The 18,413-nt window shown below is 31.1% G+C and overlaps 1 protein-coding gene and 2 long non-coding RNA genes across 3 annotated transcripts; 2 read left to right on the forward strand and 1 right to left on the reverse strand.

Annotated features, from left to right (window-relative positions):
* Positions 1-903: 903 nt before the first annotated feature.
* LOC111705301 (uncharacterized) lies at positions 904-10,496 on the reverse strand. The gene is made up of 3 exons (XR_002765980.1): positions 10,431-10,496; positions 10,135-10,239; positions 904-1,362 (listed from the first exon to the last, which is right to left on the reverse strand). It is a non-coding gene; the product is annotated as an uncharacterized LOC111705301 (long non-coding RNA).
* On the forward strand, positions 7,120-8,025 carry LOC111705300 (uncharacterized). The gene is made up of 4 exons (XR_002765979.1): positions 7,120-7,179; positions 7,612-7,689; positions 7,741-7,788; positions 7,977-8,025. It is a non-coding gene; the product is annotated as an uncharacterized LOC111705300 (long non-coding RNA).
* A 5,342-nt stretch (positions 10,497-15,838) lies between the features above and the next one.
* LOC111705299 (uncharacterized) lies at positions 15,839-18,397 on the forward strand. Its single transcript, XM_023477794.1, has 6 exons — positions 15,839-15,919; positions 16,703-16,780; positions 16,832-16,879; positions 17,068-17,115; positions 17,261-17,308; positions 17,972-18,397. Exons 2-6 carry the CDS (start codon positions 16,703-16,705, stop codon positions 18,269-18,271), a joined length of 522 nt encoding a protein of 173 aa, XP_023333562.1. The 5' UTR covers positions 15,839-15,919; the 3' UTR covers positions 18,272-18,397.
* The last annotated feature ends 16 nt before the right edge of the window (positions 18,398-18,413 follow it).

Here is an 18,413-nt window from a genome sequence, read left to right on the forward strand (position 1 = left end):
CAAGCATCGTAGCTTTAGATTTGTTTAAAAATAAACTAATTTTATGTGAAAGACTTACTTTAAGAAAAATCAATTACAAACTCATTTAATTGGCTTATGTAAGTTTTATACCTACCTCATTTCCTTAATTAGGTTAGGTATAACATAAATTATAATGTTACTAAGTTTTGAAAAGCATTCTTTATAAATGTTTATTCAAAGTTCAAAAAATTGCTGGTTTAAAAAACGTCCCCAATTGAAACCTGGTTTATATAGAATCTTGTTAAATATTTTAAGACCACCTTTTTATCTTTATAATCATATATTTTAAAATTTTCCATTTACTTAATTTTCTATAAACTTTAATTGAATTTTAAAAATTTTTAAATGTTTAACAAAGCTAACAAGCTTTACCTTGACTAATTTATCACTCTTAATATTTTAACAGAAAAGGGTTTAAGTACATACTTTATTTATAGATATATTTAGGTTTAAAATGAAGAACTTAGGGTATTAGTCAATATATTTCAAAGCTTAAGATGTTTTACACAATGACAGATGTTATCAATTATTACCAAATCCATCCATTGTCAAATCAAATAAAATCAAACATCTAATAATGTCCTGCACCTCCACACTTCAAACTCAAGATGACTAAAACAAAAATAAAGCTTTGGTTTACAATTTAATATACCTTAGAAATTTAGATTTGCGAAATGATATGTAACTTTTGCAAAATTCTTTTATAATAAAGTTATATATCATATCATTAAGTATTGCTGTAAAGAAGAAAAAGCAAAATTGCAATTTTTTAAAATTTACATTTTGCACAAGTTTTAGACATTTCTATTACATCACATTTCATATATTTTTGGAAAGCATTCAGCCATACTAGTTCAAATAATTAACAAATGTTTACATTATTTAATAAAAGTTCAGCTTCTGCCAATTATCTCAGCAAGATTGCAGGGTTAAAAAAAAAGTTTGAAAATGTTGTACAAGCAATTTGCTCATTTTCAATTATGATATTATAGAATGTATGTCAATGAAAAAATATGTGATAAGTGTTGACTCTTCTTTGCTAAATCTGTGTAAAAAATCATCACAAACAAGTGCAAACTAAACTAAAAACGAAGCATGTTGTTCAAAATTAATATTTTCCTTGATTTCAGCTTTCAAAAAAGATCATCAGAATATTGACCTTTTTTATTGGTATCAAGCAAAGATAAAACAGACCTATTTCAGGCAGTAAGCAGTAGTAGGGCTGGGCATGTTCTAACTTTTTTGAAATTGTTCTGCTCCGTTCTAGAACAAGGGCCTTCAGCTAGATTGTTCCGTTCTTGTTCCTTTTTTTCAATCGTTCTGTTCTTGTTCCATTCTCAACTTAAAATGTGTTCTTGATAATATGAACTTGTTCCTGATTTTAAACATTCTTTTCAAAAAATTCTGTTCTGTTCCTTTACAAATTGTTCCAACATTTTTAAGAATGCATGAATTCGCTCTTTTTTCAGAACAATGGGATCATTCTTGATCGTTCTGTTTGTTCTTGTGAAAGAACGATCATTCCCCAGGAACGACGCCCGGCCCTAGTAAGCAGTAGGCCGCATGAAAATTTACTGGATGCAAACAAACAGACGCCCCTCTTTTTGCAACAATTCAAGAGTTTGAATGTTGATCTTCAAGCAGCCATTTTTACTTCATATTTTTAAATGTAAGATTTTGCAGATTTTTCTGTTTTGACGTTTATTAAGCAAAAACAGACAGACAAGTATATATATAAATATTTAATTTAATCTAATTTTCTCATGGATCCTTTTGAACCATTACTTTTTGCTTCAAGTTCAACATTCAATTTTAACACAAGTTATTTTTGACATAACACAATGTTATTCTGCTTTCCTCAGGAAACTTCTTCCAATGTTGAATCAAGCTTTGGAATATTTAGTGATTTATTTTGTTAAATTCTTTAATACAATTTGATAATTATTATTAGTGTTCTTTGCTACAAACAAATGTATACAAATAAACATATAACGTGTAACATAATAGGTACTCTATGCCATAAAATTGCATAATGTGCAATGTAACATTTAAAATGTTTTATTCTTTTCATGAACACTATCATAATTCAAAAGCAGAACTTAGAAAAATCAAAACGTTAATATCTCTACCTTGCACCCTTAATTTTACGAAAATGTTTGTAAGATACAAACAAAAATTTTAAACTTAGATTATTTGATTTAATAAAATTCATAGTTTGAAATACTTATGGTGTGCAACATTGGGTAGTAAAGATAAAGGGATCAGAAATATGAGTTTATCACAAAAACTCAATTACTTTAGTTTTTCTCATCCAACAGAAAACATAAGCTTGCAAAGATATAGAGATAAGAAAATTATAATTTGTGGCGAATGTTCAATTATTTTTTTTTTGCTACTTTGGGGAGTAAAAAATTAAAATTAGTTTCAGTTTACAAACTAAAATGAAAATATTTTCAGGGTTTAAATGCAAATGCTAAATATTTGTGACTTTTGTCTTTTTTATTGAATCGATTAATAACAAGTTTTCTATTCCCTTACAAAGTTTCATAAAAATCTATTGATAATCAAAACATAACACACTTTTTACTATTGATAAAATATTTATTGCATTTTTCTACATTTTCAAAATGTTCACCCTGGTAAAACATGAACCTTGCCGACTGAAGTTATGATTTCAAATAGACAAATAAACAGAAAACAACAATCGTACAGTGTCTACACAAGCCCGTTCCACTTTATAAGTTGATTATTTAGCTAAAAGTAAATCTTTTGTTTTATAGAATCAAATTCTTGTAAATTTCTTAAATGCCGTCTTCCTTTTCCAAAGATTTAGGGGTTTCCATTGAATAATGGCAAATCTAAAACCTTTAATGCCCCAGAAACATTTAGAAGAATTTTCACTAATAGCATGTCACATAAAGCTCACTAAATAACACTAAAATCTTTATACAACTTCTTATATTTAACAACTCATAATATTCATTAAAGGGAGTGTTCGCGAAAAATGAAAGGGGGTATAGGCTTAATGCGATAAAAAGCGCTTTTGATCGCTACTAATCTTACTTCTATCTGTTGCGTCTATATGGAGAAAATTGTTAAAAACGACTCACACCGAAGAACGTAGTGTTCATACAAATTCAGAAAGATGCAACATTCAACTCGGATCGTAAAAAAATCTATTTAATTCCCAACAAATTATCCAGATATTACAAACAATAGTCATCGATTATTTTTCGACGCATTCGTAAATAGTTGATATTTCATAATATTTTGTATTTTTCATGATTTGAGAGTTACATTTTTTCCTGTTTCGAGGATTTTTGATAATGAAGACGACATTTTCATATTTTCCAGGAATGTTCGAAAATCCAGCGCCAGCGAAAATTAATCTAAAAAAACAAAATCAAAAATATTATGAAATATTAACTATATATGAATGCGTCGAAAAATAACCGATTACTATTGTTTGTAATATCTGAATGATTTGTTTGGAATTAAATTGATTTGTTTACGATCCGAGTTGACTGTTGCATCTTTCCGAATTTGTATGGGCGCTGCGTTCTTCCGTGTGAGTCGTTTCTAACAATTTTCTCCTTATAGACGCAACAGATAGAAGTAAGATTAGTATCGACCAAAAGAGCTTTTTTATCGCATTAAGCCTATACCCCCTTTCATTTTTCGCGAACACTCCCTTTAACAGGCTTTTTTAGTTTACACTTTAGAAAGGAACTGAGTTTTTGTAAAATTTTCTACTCCCCATATATTACCAACCTGAAGGTTGCAAAGATATAGTGATTGAAAAATAAACTTGTTATCTTTAAACTTGAAATAAAAAAAAACCATCAGTCATCTCTTTCATTAATAGATCGAGACGTTTTGAAACGTTTTGAATGGTAGAATTATTTTTACACTTTTGAACTTAAAACTAAGCCCTTATACCTGATGTTTTATGAACAACATTTTCATCAGACATATATCAAACGTTAAGCTAATCAATTTAGAATTCAGAGAAAGATATGAAACCTTTTGATTAACAGAAATACATCTTTTTAAATGTTATGTGTTACACTATTGAAATTTATTCTCTGTTATTCTCTGATTAATTAATTAATAAACCATTTCTAACTTTTCAGTTCTACAAAGATACACTTTTTAAAACTTTAACTTTAAAATAGAAATCCTTTTGTTACAATATGCAATCAAATCACAATTGATTTTTAAAACTTTAGATTTTCAATCTCTCCATTGAAACCAAACCTTTCTTTATGTTACAGTCAAACATGTCGTTTATTTTAGAAAAACAAGGTTTTTGTTCCCATTAAATGTTATCATAAGGTATAAGCTCCTATAACAATAAGTTTCAAGTTATGTAGAAACTATCCAAACGTTTCTTATTATAGTGATGTAACGTGAAAAACTTACATTTTACGTTATGTTACATTATTGTAATGACATCTCTCGTGCAAGGAAGGTAAAAAAATCTAAAATGTGGAAAGATAAAAATCTTTAATGTTCTTTACTGTTAACAATTCATTGTTAACTAAGGGCTGGAACCGTTCTCAATCAAGAAAACAAAGAACGGAATAGAACAGAACAGGGATGGAATGATTGGAAAAAGAACAAACCAGGAACGTACAATCCAGCTTAAGGTACACCTTCTAAAACGAGGAATGAACAATATAAAAAAATAGAAACACGCCCAGCTCTATCCATAAGTCTTCTCAGGGATCATGTGAGGTCCCACAAAAAAATGGGCTAGATTGGTTTAGCTATTTTGGCGCGTATTGGACACAAACAGTCAAAACAACAAACCAGCTAAATATATATATAAATAACAAAATCTTTAGAAAATAATTGCCATTTTCTATAAAGATACATAAATACAGCTGGGTCTCATAAAATGCTCTTTTACAAACTTTTAGAATTTTAGACATTTTTAAATCTATGTAACATTTTTGATCCATTAATATTCATTATAGGTATCTACCACATATATTTAAGAAGTAATGACCTTTGGCATTTTGGCTTAGTTGAACACTGCTATTATCATTGCAATCACAATTTATTTCAAAAGATTATAATAAGGGTTTTACAATTACAAAAAATTATTAAATTGATATAATGATAATTGGCTCAACGCAGCCTCGAAGGATGTTTTGCATGATGAAATTTGCATCAAAATTCCGTTAAAAGGCCAGGCATAATGTTTTTGTTGCTCATTCTTTGTGATACTTAAAAGCCATTTTCAAGATTTTTTTGATTTGTTTAGAAGATTTGCTTTCAGACCCAAATGAAATTCCATAATGCAATAAAATTGAACCAAGCCAAAATGTAAAATTTCAAACTGCTCTTACTTCTTAAATTTGTGTGTTTAACAGGGTGCAAGCGGTATTCGTAGACCAAATTGAAATAAATTTCTAGTCATGAAAGAAATGAATTTTTGAAATGACTTTTTTGCCATTGTATAATCTTAAATTGATCAGCTAATCCAAGTTTAATTGGATATCTTGATCAGGAGGGTTACGGCAATGACCAACAGCGGGGTCATCGTTATCCTGTTCCACGCCAGGAAGACTAGGAGGGGTGATTCAGGCAAGCTTTTGAAAATTCAATCAAAATTTCGGCAATTATTCGATAACTAAGGCCAACCAAAAAGTCTCTCTTGGAAATTGGAAAAAAATTGTGCTGAAAGGACGGTCACAGCCAGGAAATCGTCCATAACATGCAAAACATGATCGATGATGACCTGGGCATGTCCTTCAGGCAGATTGGGAGGTTGCTGGGTAATAGCGATTGGCTTGTGAGCAAGATTGTGAAGGTGAAGATAGGGTATAAATCCTACATCCATAGAAGGTATCAGTTTATTAGCATTGTAATGAAGCAGAAAAGGATGGGTTGCAGGGCGCATATGAAGCACGTCTGGGACACAAACTTGTGCTCATCAACTTCCCAGGTTTGAATCCCCTCGATTATTTTGTGTAGTCCTTAGTAAAGAAGGATGTCATTAGAACTCCTTACAACGCAACACAGTCCATTATCGCTGAAATCTCCAGAGTATTCAATGAATTCCGGCAAGCAAAAGTCGTCTATGCCTGTTGTGGCTTCAGGAAATGTGTGGAGTAGGTCGTTGCTGCAAAATGCAGTTTTAAAAGGTAAATATGTTTGTTATGACTAAAATAACATCCTTAAAAAAATGTATCAAAAAAAATATCATTGTCAGTTTTAAAGAGATATCAATTTGGTAGATGAATACCACACGCACCAGCTGTATACCTTTAATTGATATCTAGTGATCAAAATGTTCAAAAGTGGTACTTTGTCTAATAGAGCGGATATTTTTAAACACCCTGTACATTTTACCACAACTTAATTTATTTGAGAAAAAGAATTAATGATTTTTTTTAATTGAAAATATAAATTTCTCACTTTATGCAATTATCTGACAATGTTCTCTAACTAGAGATGGACGAGGTCAGCTTTTTTTCATTTTGATCATTCATCCTTCATGAACAATCCATTTTGTTCTTTTTTTTAATTGTTCAAAAAAGTTTGATTAAAATTGTTCTTAAAATTTTCATTAAATTTCCATGTATTTCGTTTATTTAAATTTTTAAACCAAACGATTTTAAATCGTTCGGTTTTGTTTTTTAATTTTTTAAGATTTTAATGTTTGTTTCGTTAACATACTGAAGGAACCAAATATACTATAGGAACCAAACATACTGTAGGAATAAAATATACTGTAGGAAGACAAACATACTGGAGGAAGACAAACATACTGGAGGAAGACAAACATACTGGAGGAAGACAAACATACTGGAGGAAGAACAACATAATGTAGGAAGAAAAACATACTGTAAGAACCAAATATACTGTAAGAACCAAGCATACTGCAGGAAAACAAAACTTAATATAGGAGCCAAACATACTGTAGGAAAACATTGTTCGTTTTTAAAAACAATCATTTTTTCATTTTCTGAAAGATCCATTTTGTTCATTCATCATTAGTTTTTTTTAATGACACCCTTTTTCATGAAAAAAAACTTTGTTTGTTCAAAAAAAAAGATGCCCATCTCTATCTAAAACTAATGAATCATATTTAAGTTTTATATTTTATTGTTTCACTTGATTGGCGAATGTCCTTTGTAAAAACAGAAGGTGAAAATATAAGTATTTAGTTCAGTTAAATCTTCTTTTTTTGCGTTCTAATCTACAACCTTGTGACCTCATAGCTCCTCTAGTTTTTATTTTAAGTACAAATATTAGGAAGTCAAACTTATCCAGCTACATATCAGAAAATAAAATCATTTTTGTTCTTCTTAATAGTTCTAATACAAGAAGAGTTATAATTGAAAACATTATTCTGTGAAATTTCCTTTTGCTTGAAGTGCATATCTGCACTTATACTGTTAAAGTGGTGTAAACCACCCCCCAAATAAGTGTGATATATATCATGTTCCAGCCGTGTGTTCCTGCGACGTTTTCACTTTGTGACTTTCTTAATTTTCAAGAATTTTTGAATTTTTTTCAATCCAATATCATTTTGATCTGCACCGCGCAGAGTCGCAGATACTCTTAGATTTTGTTCAGATGACTCCAATCCTTGTACTGCTCTTGTTTCAAAATGTGGGCATTAGCAAGAAACATTACCTCGTTGAAACTCAGCAGGTAACATGAATAATAGAATATTGAATTATTTTATATTAATTCATTTTTTAGAAATTGAGACAAGGAGAAAATGGCACTGACCTTGAAAGACTTGTACAGGTAACATTTGATTGTACATTTAATTGATAAAATATTATACACAGTACAGAACAGAATTAAGGCCAATGAAGTACAGTACAGTACCAGCTGGTACAAGTTTAGTAGATCAATCCCCCTGTTTCAAAATTTCCAAGTAACGCCTTAAAGAAAGAAGTTTTCTAATTCTTTTAAGCTCATGTAATCTTAAGGGCTTAATAAATGAAGTCAATGGTTCTGACCTTGGAAGACAAAAGCAGGTATCTTGAAAAGTATAGTTTCTTTGTTTTTCTTCTACCTTGACACAAGAGATTATTTTTATACATTTCCATAAAATTGATGATAGAAGACACAAAACCAATCTTTTTCACAGTTTAATCATATTAAAAAGATAAAAACTCTTTAAAATATATTGCTTTTAAATCTAATTTCAGGAAAAAGTTCAAGGCGCCCCTGGCACAGCCCTTGTAACCTCTCTAAAGGTAAAAAAAAGGAAAAATGTTCTAATTTTTTCTATTCCTTCATTTTAAGAAAATGGTGAATGGAGAAAATAGCATGGTCTTTGACAACCTTGATCAGGTGACTTAAAGAATAAAGACAATTACTTTAAATGTCTTCTCCAATCTGCTATGTTCAGGAACTAACAAACAGAGAAGATGGGACAGATTATTTCTTCCTTTTATCTGCGCTATTGTCATTATTTACTCACTCTCCACCAAAACCCACTATCTATTCTATCAGAGTACTGCAAATTTCTACATATATGTTCCGAAATCCAGGTTCTCCAATAAATGGAATTGGTGGAGGGGGCAACAAAAAGGGAAAGAAAAAGCGGAGAGGAAAAGGTAAACGGAGGGGAAAAGGTAAACGGAGGGGAAAAGGTAGACCTAAAATTTTTATTTGAATACCTTTAAAAAACTGCCAATCATGGTTTAATTGGTCCTGCTATGCAAGTTATGTTATATGTAATATGTTTATTTGTATAAATTTGTTGTAGCAAAAATAAATAACAATATATAAGAAATTGTTCAACCATAAACTGAAAGAGAAAATACAAAATTTAAAAACAGCTTACTTTTTTTTACTGAGCACTGTAAATTAAATATTAAATGCGACTAAAAATTTCAATGCTTGATTAAACATTAGGAGAAGTATAACATGTTGTCATACTAAAAATAGCAGTATTCTTCCGGGCTGTTTGATCTTGGAGAGGAACTTTTTCACCGTAAATATAACGGTAAAAATAGAACTTCTGTGCAGGAACTAACTTGAATTCATAAATTAATTTATCTCTTTTTATATATAGAAGGTGGACGTATGGAACTGTGAACTTGTAAGATTAAAAAGGTCTAGCAAAGGATAAGCTCTCTTGTGTAATATTACCTCATGACGGTCTGCATCGTTTAAAATAAAAACCCCCCACACTCGAATCTTCCTTAGCTTAGATTGAGGCTTTAAGTCTAAATCAAGCACACCCTCAAATTTTATTTAACTATACTGAATGTAAAAAACTCTTAATTATTTACATATCATGACTTAAATTCCTCAACATAAATCTTTTTTTGAGTCTAGCTTCAATCTCGTTTTCAATTTCTACTGTTTGATTGATTGAATGATTGATTCCTGAAGCAAATTGCATAAATAAAAATTATATTATACTTCTTTAATCTTTTCGCTGTTGAAACTATTAATACTTCCACTAAAAAAAACATGCACAAATTTATTTGTGGCAGTTAAAACATGCACATAGTTATTTGTGGCTTTATCTAATAAAAGTCGATCTTCCTTGATATAAATATATTTCTCAACTATAATGATCTTGTCTTTTATCCTAAATTATGTATCCTCAACATTAACGATGAACGGTCAATGTTTCTCGTTATGAAGCTAACAACAATTTTCTTTAGTATAAAAAGAAAACTCGATCCCGTGTATGTTTATGTGAAAACATGCACACAGTTATTTGTAGCCTTTTCCAATAAGAGATAACACACACTGTGTTTGTAGTATCTCCCAGTCATATTCCATAAAAGTATGCTATCCTATCATATATAATGTAGATTTTTCTTTTGAACTGTTGCTTCTTCAATAAAATTAGTAGCAATTTTGGCAAGAAAAAACGAAAAAATGTATCCGTAAACTATTAGATTTCTTCTTAATTAATTTACAAATGTATGTACATGATAACATTGTATAAAAGTTTTTTGATAAATCCATATAAACAAATTTGTAAACATGGAAAAACCTCCATGCATAAATAAATAGCTAGATCTTAAAAGTATTCAGCTGACCTTGGAACCAAACACAACCGTTTGTAAATGCTGCTGTTTCGAAACCACCCTAGTGGCTTAAAAAAGAACGAAAATATACCGGCTAGTATTCCTATGGATCTTTGAAATGGAACCCTCTCTTCTAACAGATAACATCTCCATAAAAACTCATGATAAAGCTTCTACATATATTTAAGGATTCAATCTGGGAAATATAAATTCGATTAGAATCAACATATATACATGTATCACAGAAAAGCTTAAGTAAATCAAATCTTAATAAATTTCATATCCTAAGAAATTATAATCTACTCAGCGATAAAAAACTGTGAAGAAGAATTTTAAAAGGGTAACATAAAATTGACATCATTAAGAATAATAAATAGAAGAACTCACCACTGTGGTCCTTGGAATCTACTCACTATAATCATATAAATATCAGTATATACTGTCTCTTTGAAAGATTAGATTACACTGAATATTCTAGAAAGAAATGACGCCGTACAGTTAAAAACCGGATACATAACATATAATGCAAAATACTAGATTCTGCTGACGCTTCTTATGTCTACAGCAGCATCGAAACACAGGGGTAAATACTGTCTTGTGCAGGGGTGAGATTTTATCTGCATTCGCTAACAGCTGCAGTACACTAGAGCTAGAGCAAGATGCAAAAATTTCGTAAAAACCATGAGTTTTATAGCTCCAACAAGTAATTGCTTAAAATAACTTGTGGAATTCTCTGCTCTTATAGCTCAATATTTGAAGTTATATTATGTCATATAAATAATTTCTCTTCCTATAAATGTTTGATGAAGAGAATTTGATTTCACTAGATATCTTTTTAAGTTTCTGAATTGTTCTGGTTCTTCTTGTAGTAGAATTTATATTGTGTTTTAAGAAGAAAGATCTTAACTGTCGAGAAAGTATTTTCAAGCAAATCTATGAACTGTCTGATGTCTCCTAGTGGTTTTTAAAGCTATATTTATATTTTGTGTTAACCCATTAATTGGGCTCGCAGATCAATCCCTCCTTGAAAATGAGTCTTGTATTCTCAAAATTCTTTCTTGATGAATTTTCGCAACTTGTTCATTAAATTTTTGGATTTGTTATTATATTATTATATTTTGGTTTTTTTTTGAATAATTTCCATTTTCTTTGTGAAATTTTCACACTATTTTTTGCATATTTTGCGAAATTTTAGCATTTTTTTGCTACATTTTTGCATTTTATATTTTGCAGCAATTTCACATTTTTGGCAATTTTCGCCAGAGAACAAAATGCAAAATTAAAGCAAAACGGTTGCAAAAAAATGTTTTCAAAACAATTTTTCCTTTTCACTAGAAACCCTACATGTTATCCTAAGATTATACAATTAGTGTATATCAGTATAATTCCAGGCTAGCATGTCTCTGGAGACTGAGAATGGGAAGGAAACACTTACCTTCTCATCAGTCAATAGACCCCAAGATTCCACCTTCTCCTCCATACCTAGACCTCAGGTTCCATGGGAAGGAAAAAAAAGAAGCCTTCCAAAATTAGAAAGGACAGGGAAAGAAAATTGCCTGGCTGGCGAAAAATATTCTGGCTGCAGGAAAACCTTCTGGAACAGGGTATGTAAATTCAGCTGATATATGTGACCAGCAGCCAAATAAACCTGATAACAGAAACAGGTTTGCCAATACTGCCTGAAGTACATTTATACAACATGTAAACCTGACTGAAGAAGGCAAACATTTAGGGTTAAATATAAAGAAGAAAACTGATACTCAAGGTTCTGTAGAAACTCATCCACCTTGCAGAATCCCAACTGAATGAGAAAATGAACTTGGAAATAGACACGGCCACTATATATAGAGAGAAGGACAAACATCAATTGTGTCATACATGTAATGGTGATAAACCTTGGTCCCTTGTGCTTAGATCAGAAAAACCTTGTGAGATATGACATTAAGTTTGGAAACAGACAGAGGGACTCATACCCAGTGGATGAAAACTGAACATTGCTCAATCAATCCGCACCACGTTCACAAGTTGAACAGTGAACACACATCTAGTAAACATATGCACCTGCAATAAATGTGAACAAGTTTTTCCAATAAAATGAGGCCCTATTCATTGTCCACAAGCAAAATCAAAATATCCTTGTAATTATATTTCATTTTAAAAAAATACTTTGTAATCTCTCCTACCTGCTCCAGAGTAATTAGGAAATGCCTTAAAGTGTAAATGAGATAAATAAGAAAAAAGAAGAACATATTAAAGAGGAAAATTAATATCTAAATATTTGTTTTAACAAAGCTTTATCATTTGCATACATTCTAATTTATAGTTAGGTTTCATTAAATTCATCATTACAATAGATTACTATTTTAAAATACATTATTTTTTGCACTCCACGGCCAAATATGCATTTAATTCTTCAATTTTTTTATGTTGTTTGTTTCTCTGCTCCCTTTCCCTTTGCGCAGATGACTGACAAGTCCTCTTGGAACTGGATAAAGACTTTTTCTGGGACATTAGTATAGACTGGGGAGTTTTCTGTAACTTCACCAGGGAAGTTGGAGTATCTTGGGACCTCACAACAAAAATGGGAGTCTCCTGGGTTCTCACAAATGGTAGTACTCTCTTGGGACCTTACAACATAACATAAGTGGGAGTAGCCTGAATCACGGAAGTGGGTGTCAATTGCGGCATCACCACGGAACTGGGAGTCATCTGGGACATCACCATGGAACTGGAAATCAACTAGGACATTACCACGGAACTGGGAGTCGTCTGGGACATCAACATGGAACTGGGAGTCATCTGGGACATCACCATGGAACTAGGAGTCGTCTGGAACATCACCACAGAACTGCATGTCATCTGGGACATCACCACAGAACTGGGAGTCAACTGGGATATCACCATGGAAATTTTTTGGTTTTCACCATTACCAAGAATATCAATTAATATGTTCAGAATAAGAATTTTAAGGTTTTAGTCAATAAATTGAAATTTATGCGATAAAATTCAACCAAGCCAAAATGTCAAATTTCAAACTCCTCTTACTTCTTAAATTTGTGTGCTTTACAGGGTGCTAGCGGTATGTGCAGACCAAATTAAAATCAATTTTTAGTCATGAAGAAAATGAATTTTTGAAATGTTGTAAATTGATCAGCTGATCCAGGTTTAATTGGATATCTTGACTAGTGGGGGCTACGGCAATGACCAACAGCTGGATTGTTGTTACCCTGTTGCGCGACAGGAAGACTAGCAGGGAGATTCAGGCAAGCACAGGGCTCTCTAAGCATGTATCTTTTGAAAATTCAATTGAAATTCCGGCATTTATTTGATAATTAAGGCCAGCCAGAAAGCCTCTCTTAGAAATTGGAAAAAAAAATCATCGCTGAAGGGAACAGTCACAGCCAGGAAATCTTCCATAACATGCAAAACATGATCGATGACCACCTGGGCATGTTCATCAGGCAGATCGCGAGGTTGCTGGGCAATAGCGATTGGCTGGTGAGGAAGATTGTGAAGATGAAGATAGGGTATAAATTGAATATCTATAGAAGGTGCCAGTTTATTAGCATTGCAATGAAGCAGAAGAGGATATGGGTTGCAGGGTGCACATGAAGCACGTCTGGGACACAAACTTGTGGCCCATCAACTTCCCAGGTTTATATCCCCTTGATTATTTTGCGTAGTCCTGCGTCGAGAAGGATGTCAATAGAACTCCTTACAACGCAATACAGTCCCTTATCACTTTAATCTTCAAAGTATTTACTGAATTTACTGAAAAAAATACCATTGTGAGTTTTAGAGATATATCAATTTGGTAGAAGAATACCGCACGCACCCTGTATACCTCTTATTGATATCCAGTGATCAAAATGTCCAAAAGTGCTACTTTGTCTCATAGAGCGGATTTTTTTAAACACCCTGTACATTTTACCACAGCTTGAATTGATTTGAGAAAAAGAATTAATGAATTCTTTTTAATTGAAAATATATATTTCTCACTTATCTGACAATGTTCTCTAATTAAAGATGGACGCGGTCGGCTTTTTTCATTTTGATCGTTTCGGCTTTTTCAATTGCTTCAAAAAAGTTTGATTCAATTTGTTCTTAAAATTATCATTAATTTTCCATCTATTTCGTTTGATTACTCACTGAACGATCGTTCCTTCAAATAAATCATTCCAATTCAGTTAAAAAAATATCTTTTTTTTAAAGTTTGTTTGAAAAAATAAATTTCAATCAAAAAAATATTGTTTTTATTAATTTGGTAAAAACATGTTCATGTAATAAAAACTATGGTATTTTCATAAACTTTTGGAAAATTAGTTTGTACAGTAAAAAAATTTGTGTAAACCATTTTAAGTCGTTGGGTTTTGTTTTTTAATTTTTTAAGATTTTAATGTTTGTTTCGTTAAATAATAAATATAATTAGTTTATGAATTTGTTAATAATTATAAAATCATTTACAGTTTTAACATACTGAAGGAACCAAATATACTATAGGAACCAAACATACTGTAGGAATAAAATATACTGTAGGAAGACAAACATACTGGAGGAAGACAAACATACTGGAGGAAGACAAACATACTGGAGGAAGACAAACATACTGGAGGAAGAACAACATAATGTAGGAAGAAAAACATACTGTAAGAACCAAATATACTGTAAGAACCAAGCATACTGCAGGAAAACAAAACTTAATATAGGAGCCAAACATACTGTAGGAAAACATTGTTCGTTTTTAAAAACGATCATTTATTCATTTTCTGAAAGATCCATTTTGTTCATTCATCATTAGTTTTTTTTAATGATACCCTTTTTCATGAAAAAACTTCGTTTGTTTAAAAAAAGATGTCCATCTCTATCTAAAACTAATGAATTCGTTATGTCATATTTAAGTTTTATATTTTATTGTTTCACTTGATTGGCGAATGTCCTTTGTAAAAACAGAAGGTAGGTAATATAAGTATTTAGTTCAGTTAAATCTTCTTTTTTTGCGTTCTAATCTACAACATTGTGACCTCATAGCTTCTCTAGTTTTGATTTTAAATACAAATATTAGGAAGTCAAACTTATCCAGCTACATATCATAACTTAAATTCATATTTGTTCTTCTCAATAATTTATCAACAAGAAGAGTTATGATTGAAAACATTATTCTGTAAAATTTCCTTTTGCTTGAAGTGGATATCTGCATTTATACTGTTAAAGTGGTGTAAACCGCCCACCAAGAAAGTGTGATATATGTCAGGTTCCAGCCTTGTGTTTATGCGACGTTTTCACTTTGTGACTTTCTTAATTTTCAAGAATTTTTGAATTTTTTTCAATCCAATTTCAGAGTCGCAAACTTATCCACCTTGAAAAAAAATTCAGACTAGGTCTTTTTGCGACTTTTTACTTTGTGACTTTTTTAAAATGAAATTGGTTTAAAAATTTAAAAAAACTCTTGAAAATTTAAAATTCAAAAAGTCGCAGAAACACAGGATCTGGATTTTTCTTCAAGGTGATTAAGTTTGCGACCCTTCGCGGCGCAGATAAAAATGAAATTGGATTGAAAAAAATTTCAAAGATTCTTGAAAATTAAAAAGTCACAAAGTCAGAAAGTTGCAAAAACAAAGACTTGAGACAGAAGGTCTAGATTTTTTTCAGCATCTATAGCACTTACTGTATTTAAAGGAAGTTTTCATTCCAAAACTCTGGTTTTTTTACCTTTACCATTCCAACTTATGAATTCTGTTAGATCAATTTATAGTTTATGTTTCAAATATTCAAAAAAACACCCACCATGTTACAAAAATACAGAGATTAAAACCTTTTTAAATAATAATTATGTTTCTTTGAGACATAAATGCCTGATTCATCAATTTTGTTTACAGGTAAATTTTAAATAAACTTTTTGCTATTTGATGCTGTGCTGAAACTATTAATTTTGATCAATTTACTTTAAAATATCATGTTTTGCGCAAATTGTGCAAAACTTATTGCGCTTTTTGCGGAAAAGATGTGCAAAAACGTTTGAAAAAAATTGTCATTTTATGGAAATTGGAAATGCTATTGCCATAGAAAAATAAATAAACATAGATAGCCTATGTACGCAAAATCACCAAGAATTGTACAGTCCTCGAACTCATACTTCTAGGGGTCAAAGTGTACTTCAATGATAAGTGGGGTGGTTTGGTGTTTTAATGGATTTCATAATAGAGTGTAAAATAACTCCGAGAATGGAACTATTTGAACAGCAATATTTCACTAAGCAATATATCATATTGACGAGAACTGAAGAAGGACATGAGAGGGACTAAACTAACTTAAATTTCTCTCTACAGAACTCATGTACACCACAACTGACCTAGTTAATCTATATAATAGGAATATCTTTAAAACATCTCTGTACATTTATATCATTCAAGATGAAAAATTATGCGCAGTCTATCTTTATCTATGGCTATTACAAAGATTTGATTCCTGTAAGCCTTATTTCAAGTGACAACGGTACCCAGAAAAAGTTTTGTCTGATCAAGTAAAAGAACCTAGACCTGTGACAAACTCAGCTATCACACTTTTCAAATCAAATCAAATCTTTTGAATTGAGTGAAGAACATATGCTTAGTTTAGAAGTTGACAACAATAATCAATCAATACTCTTAGATTTTGTTCAGATGACTCCAATCCTTGTACTGCTCTTGTTTCAAAATGTGGGCATTAGCAAGAAACATTACCTAGTTGAAACTCAGCAGGTAACATGAACAATAGAATATTGAATTATTTTATATTAATTCATTTTTTAGAAATTGAGACAAGGAGAAAATGGCACTGACCTTGAAAGGTTTGTACAGGTAACATTTGATTGTACATTTAATTGATCAAATATGATAACTTGTACAGAGCAGAATTTAGGCCAATGAAGTACAGTACAGTACCAGCTGGTACAAGTTTAGTAGATCAATCCGCCAGTTTCAAAATTTTCAAGTAATGCCTTAAAGAAAGAAGTTTTCTAATTCTTTTAAGCTTATGTAATCTTAAGGACTTGGTACATGAAGTCAATGGTTCTAGCCTTGGAAGACCAAAGCAGGTATCATGAAAAGTATAGTTTCTATCTTTTTTTCTACCTTGACACAAGAGTTTATTTTTATACATTTCCATAAAATTGATGACACAATTATACAAAAAATGTTGAATTTTTTGTTTCAGGCCAATTCTTTTAAATCTAATTTCAGGAAAAAGTTCAAGGAGGCCCTGGTACAACTCTTGTAACCTCTTTTCAGGTAAGAAGAGGAAACATGTTCTATTTTTTCTATTCCTTGTTTTTAAGAAAATGGTAAACGGAGAAAATGGCACGGTCTTTGACAAACTTGATCAGAGCTGAAAACTTTAGAATGAGATATCCTTAATCCTGATCGCTTAATCTGAGTATCCAATGTACACACTTTTGATTTTATTCTTAATCCTCTTTTTTGGATATCCTTACTGTATAAAAGTTACGTTTGATAACAATTACAGATACAATCATATATCGATTGAATTAAACTCAGCTGATCACAAGGTGTTATTTAGAGCATTTAAGCAAATATAAAATTAAACATGTTAATATAAACTTATTAAAAAAAATATTTTATCACATTTTAGGACTATCATCATTTTAAACGTTGGTCTTAACAAACGTTAATCCAAAACTTACATTTATTTAATCAATGTTTAGTTCAATTGCAATTAACACCAGAAAAAAAACCGGTTTTCAAACCCCTTATTAGTAGAATTTTATACTTCTTTCTTGGATATAAAATGTGTATTAAAGTAATCCCGGGTTTAGTAAAACCAGGAGTTTAAGCATTAATCTTGATATCCATCATTCTAAAGTTATCAGCACAGGTGACTTAAAGAATAAAGACAATAACTTTATATATCTTCTCCAATCTGTTAATTTTCAGGAACTAGCAAACAGAGAAGATGGGACAGATTATTTCTTCATTTTATCTGCGCTATTGTCATTATTTACTCACTCTCCACCAACTCCCACTTTCTATTCTATCAGAGTACTACAAATCACTACATATATGTTCCGAAAGCTTAGTTTAGGGTGTGAACCTGTTCCTCCTCCTCCAGGTTCTCCAATAAATGGAATTGGTGGAGGGGGCAACAAAAAGGGAAAGAAAAAGCGGAGAGGAAAAGGTAAACGGAGGGGAAAAGGTAAACGAAGGGGGAAAGGTAGACCTCAAATTTTTATTTGAATACCTTCAAAAAACTGACAATCTTGGTTTAATTGGTCATGCTACGTAAGTTATGTTATATGTTATATGTTTATTTGTTTATTTGTTGTAGCAAAAATAAATAACAATAAATAAGAAATTGTTAAATCATAAACTGGAAGAG

Source organism: Eurytemora carolleeae, unplaced genomic scaffold, assembly GCF_000591075.1.
Source record: "Eurytemora carolleeae unplaced genomic scaffold, Eaff_2.0 scaffold639, whole genome shotgun sequence".
Taxonomy (NCBI): domain Eukaryota; kingdom Metazoa; phylum Arthropoda; class Copepoda; order Calanoida; family Temoridae; genus Eurytemora; species Eurytemora carolleeae.

What these genes read in the sequence shown, in the direction of transcription:
- LOC111705299 (XM_023477794.1), top strand. Translation starts at nt 16,703, where the DNA reads ATGACTCCAATCCTTGTACTGCTCTTGTTTCAAAATGTGGGCATTAGC. An exon ending in ACCTTGAAAGGTTTGTACAG is followed by an intron (nt 16,880 to 17,067) that starts GTAACATTTGAT and finishes TGTAATCTTAAG; the next exon opens with GACTTGGTACATGAAGTCAA. An exon ending in CTCTTGTAACCTCTTTTCAG is followed by an intron (nt 17,309 to 17,971) that starts GTAAGAAGAGGA and finishes GTTAATTTTCAG; the next exon opens with GAACTAGCAAACAGAGAAGA.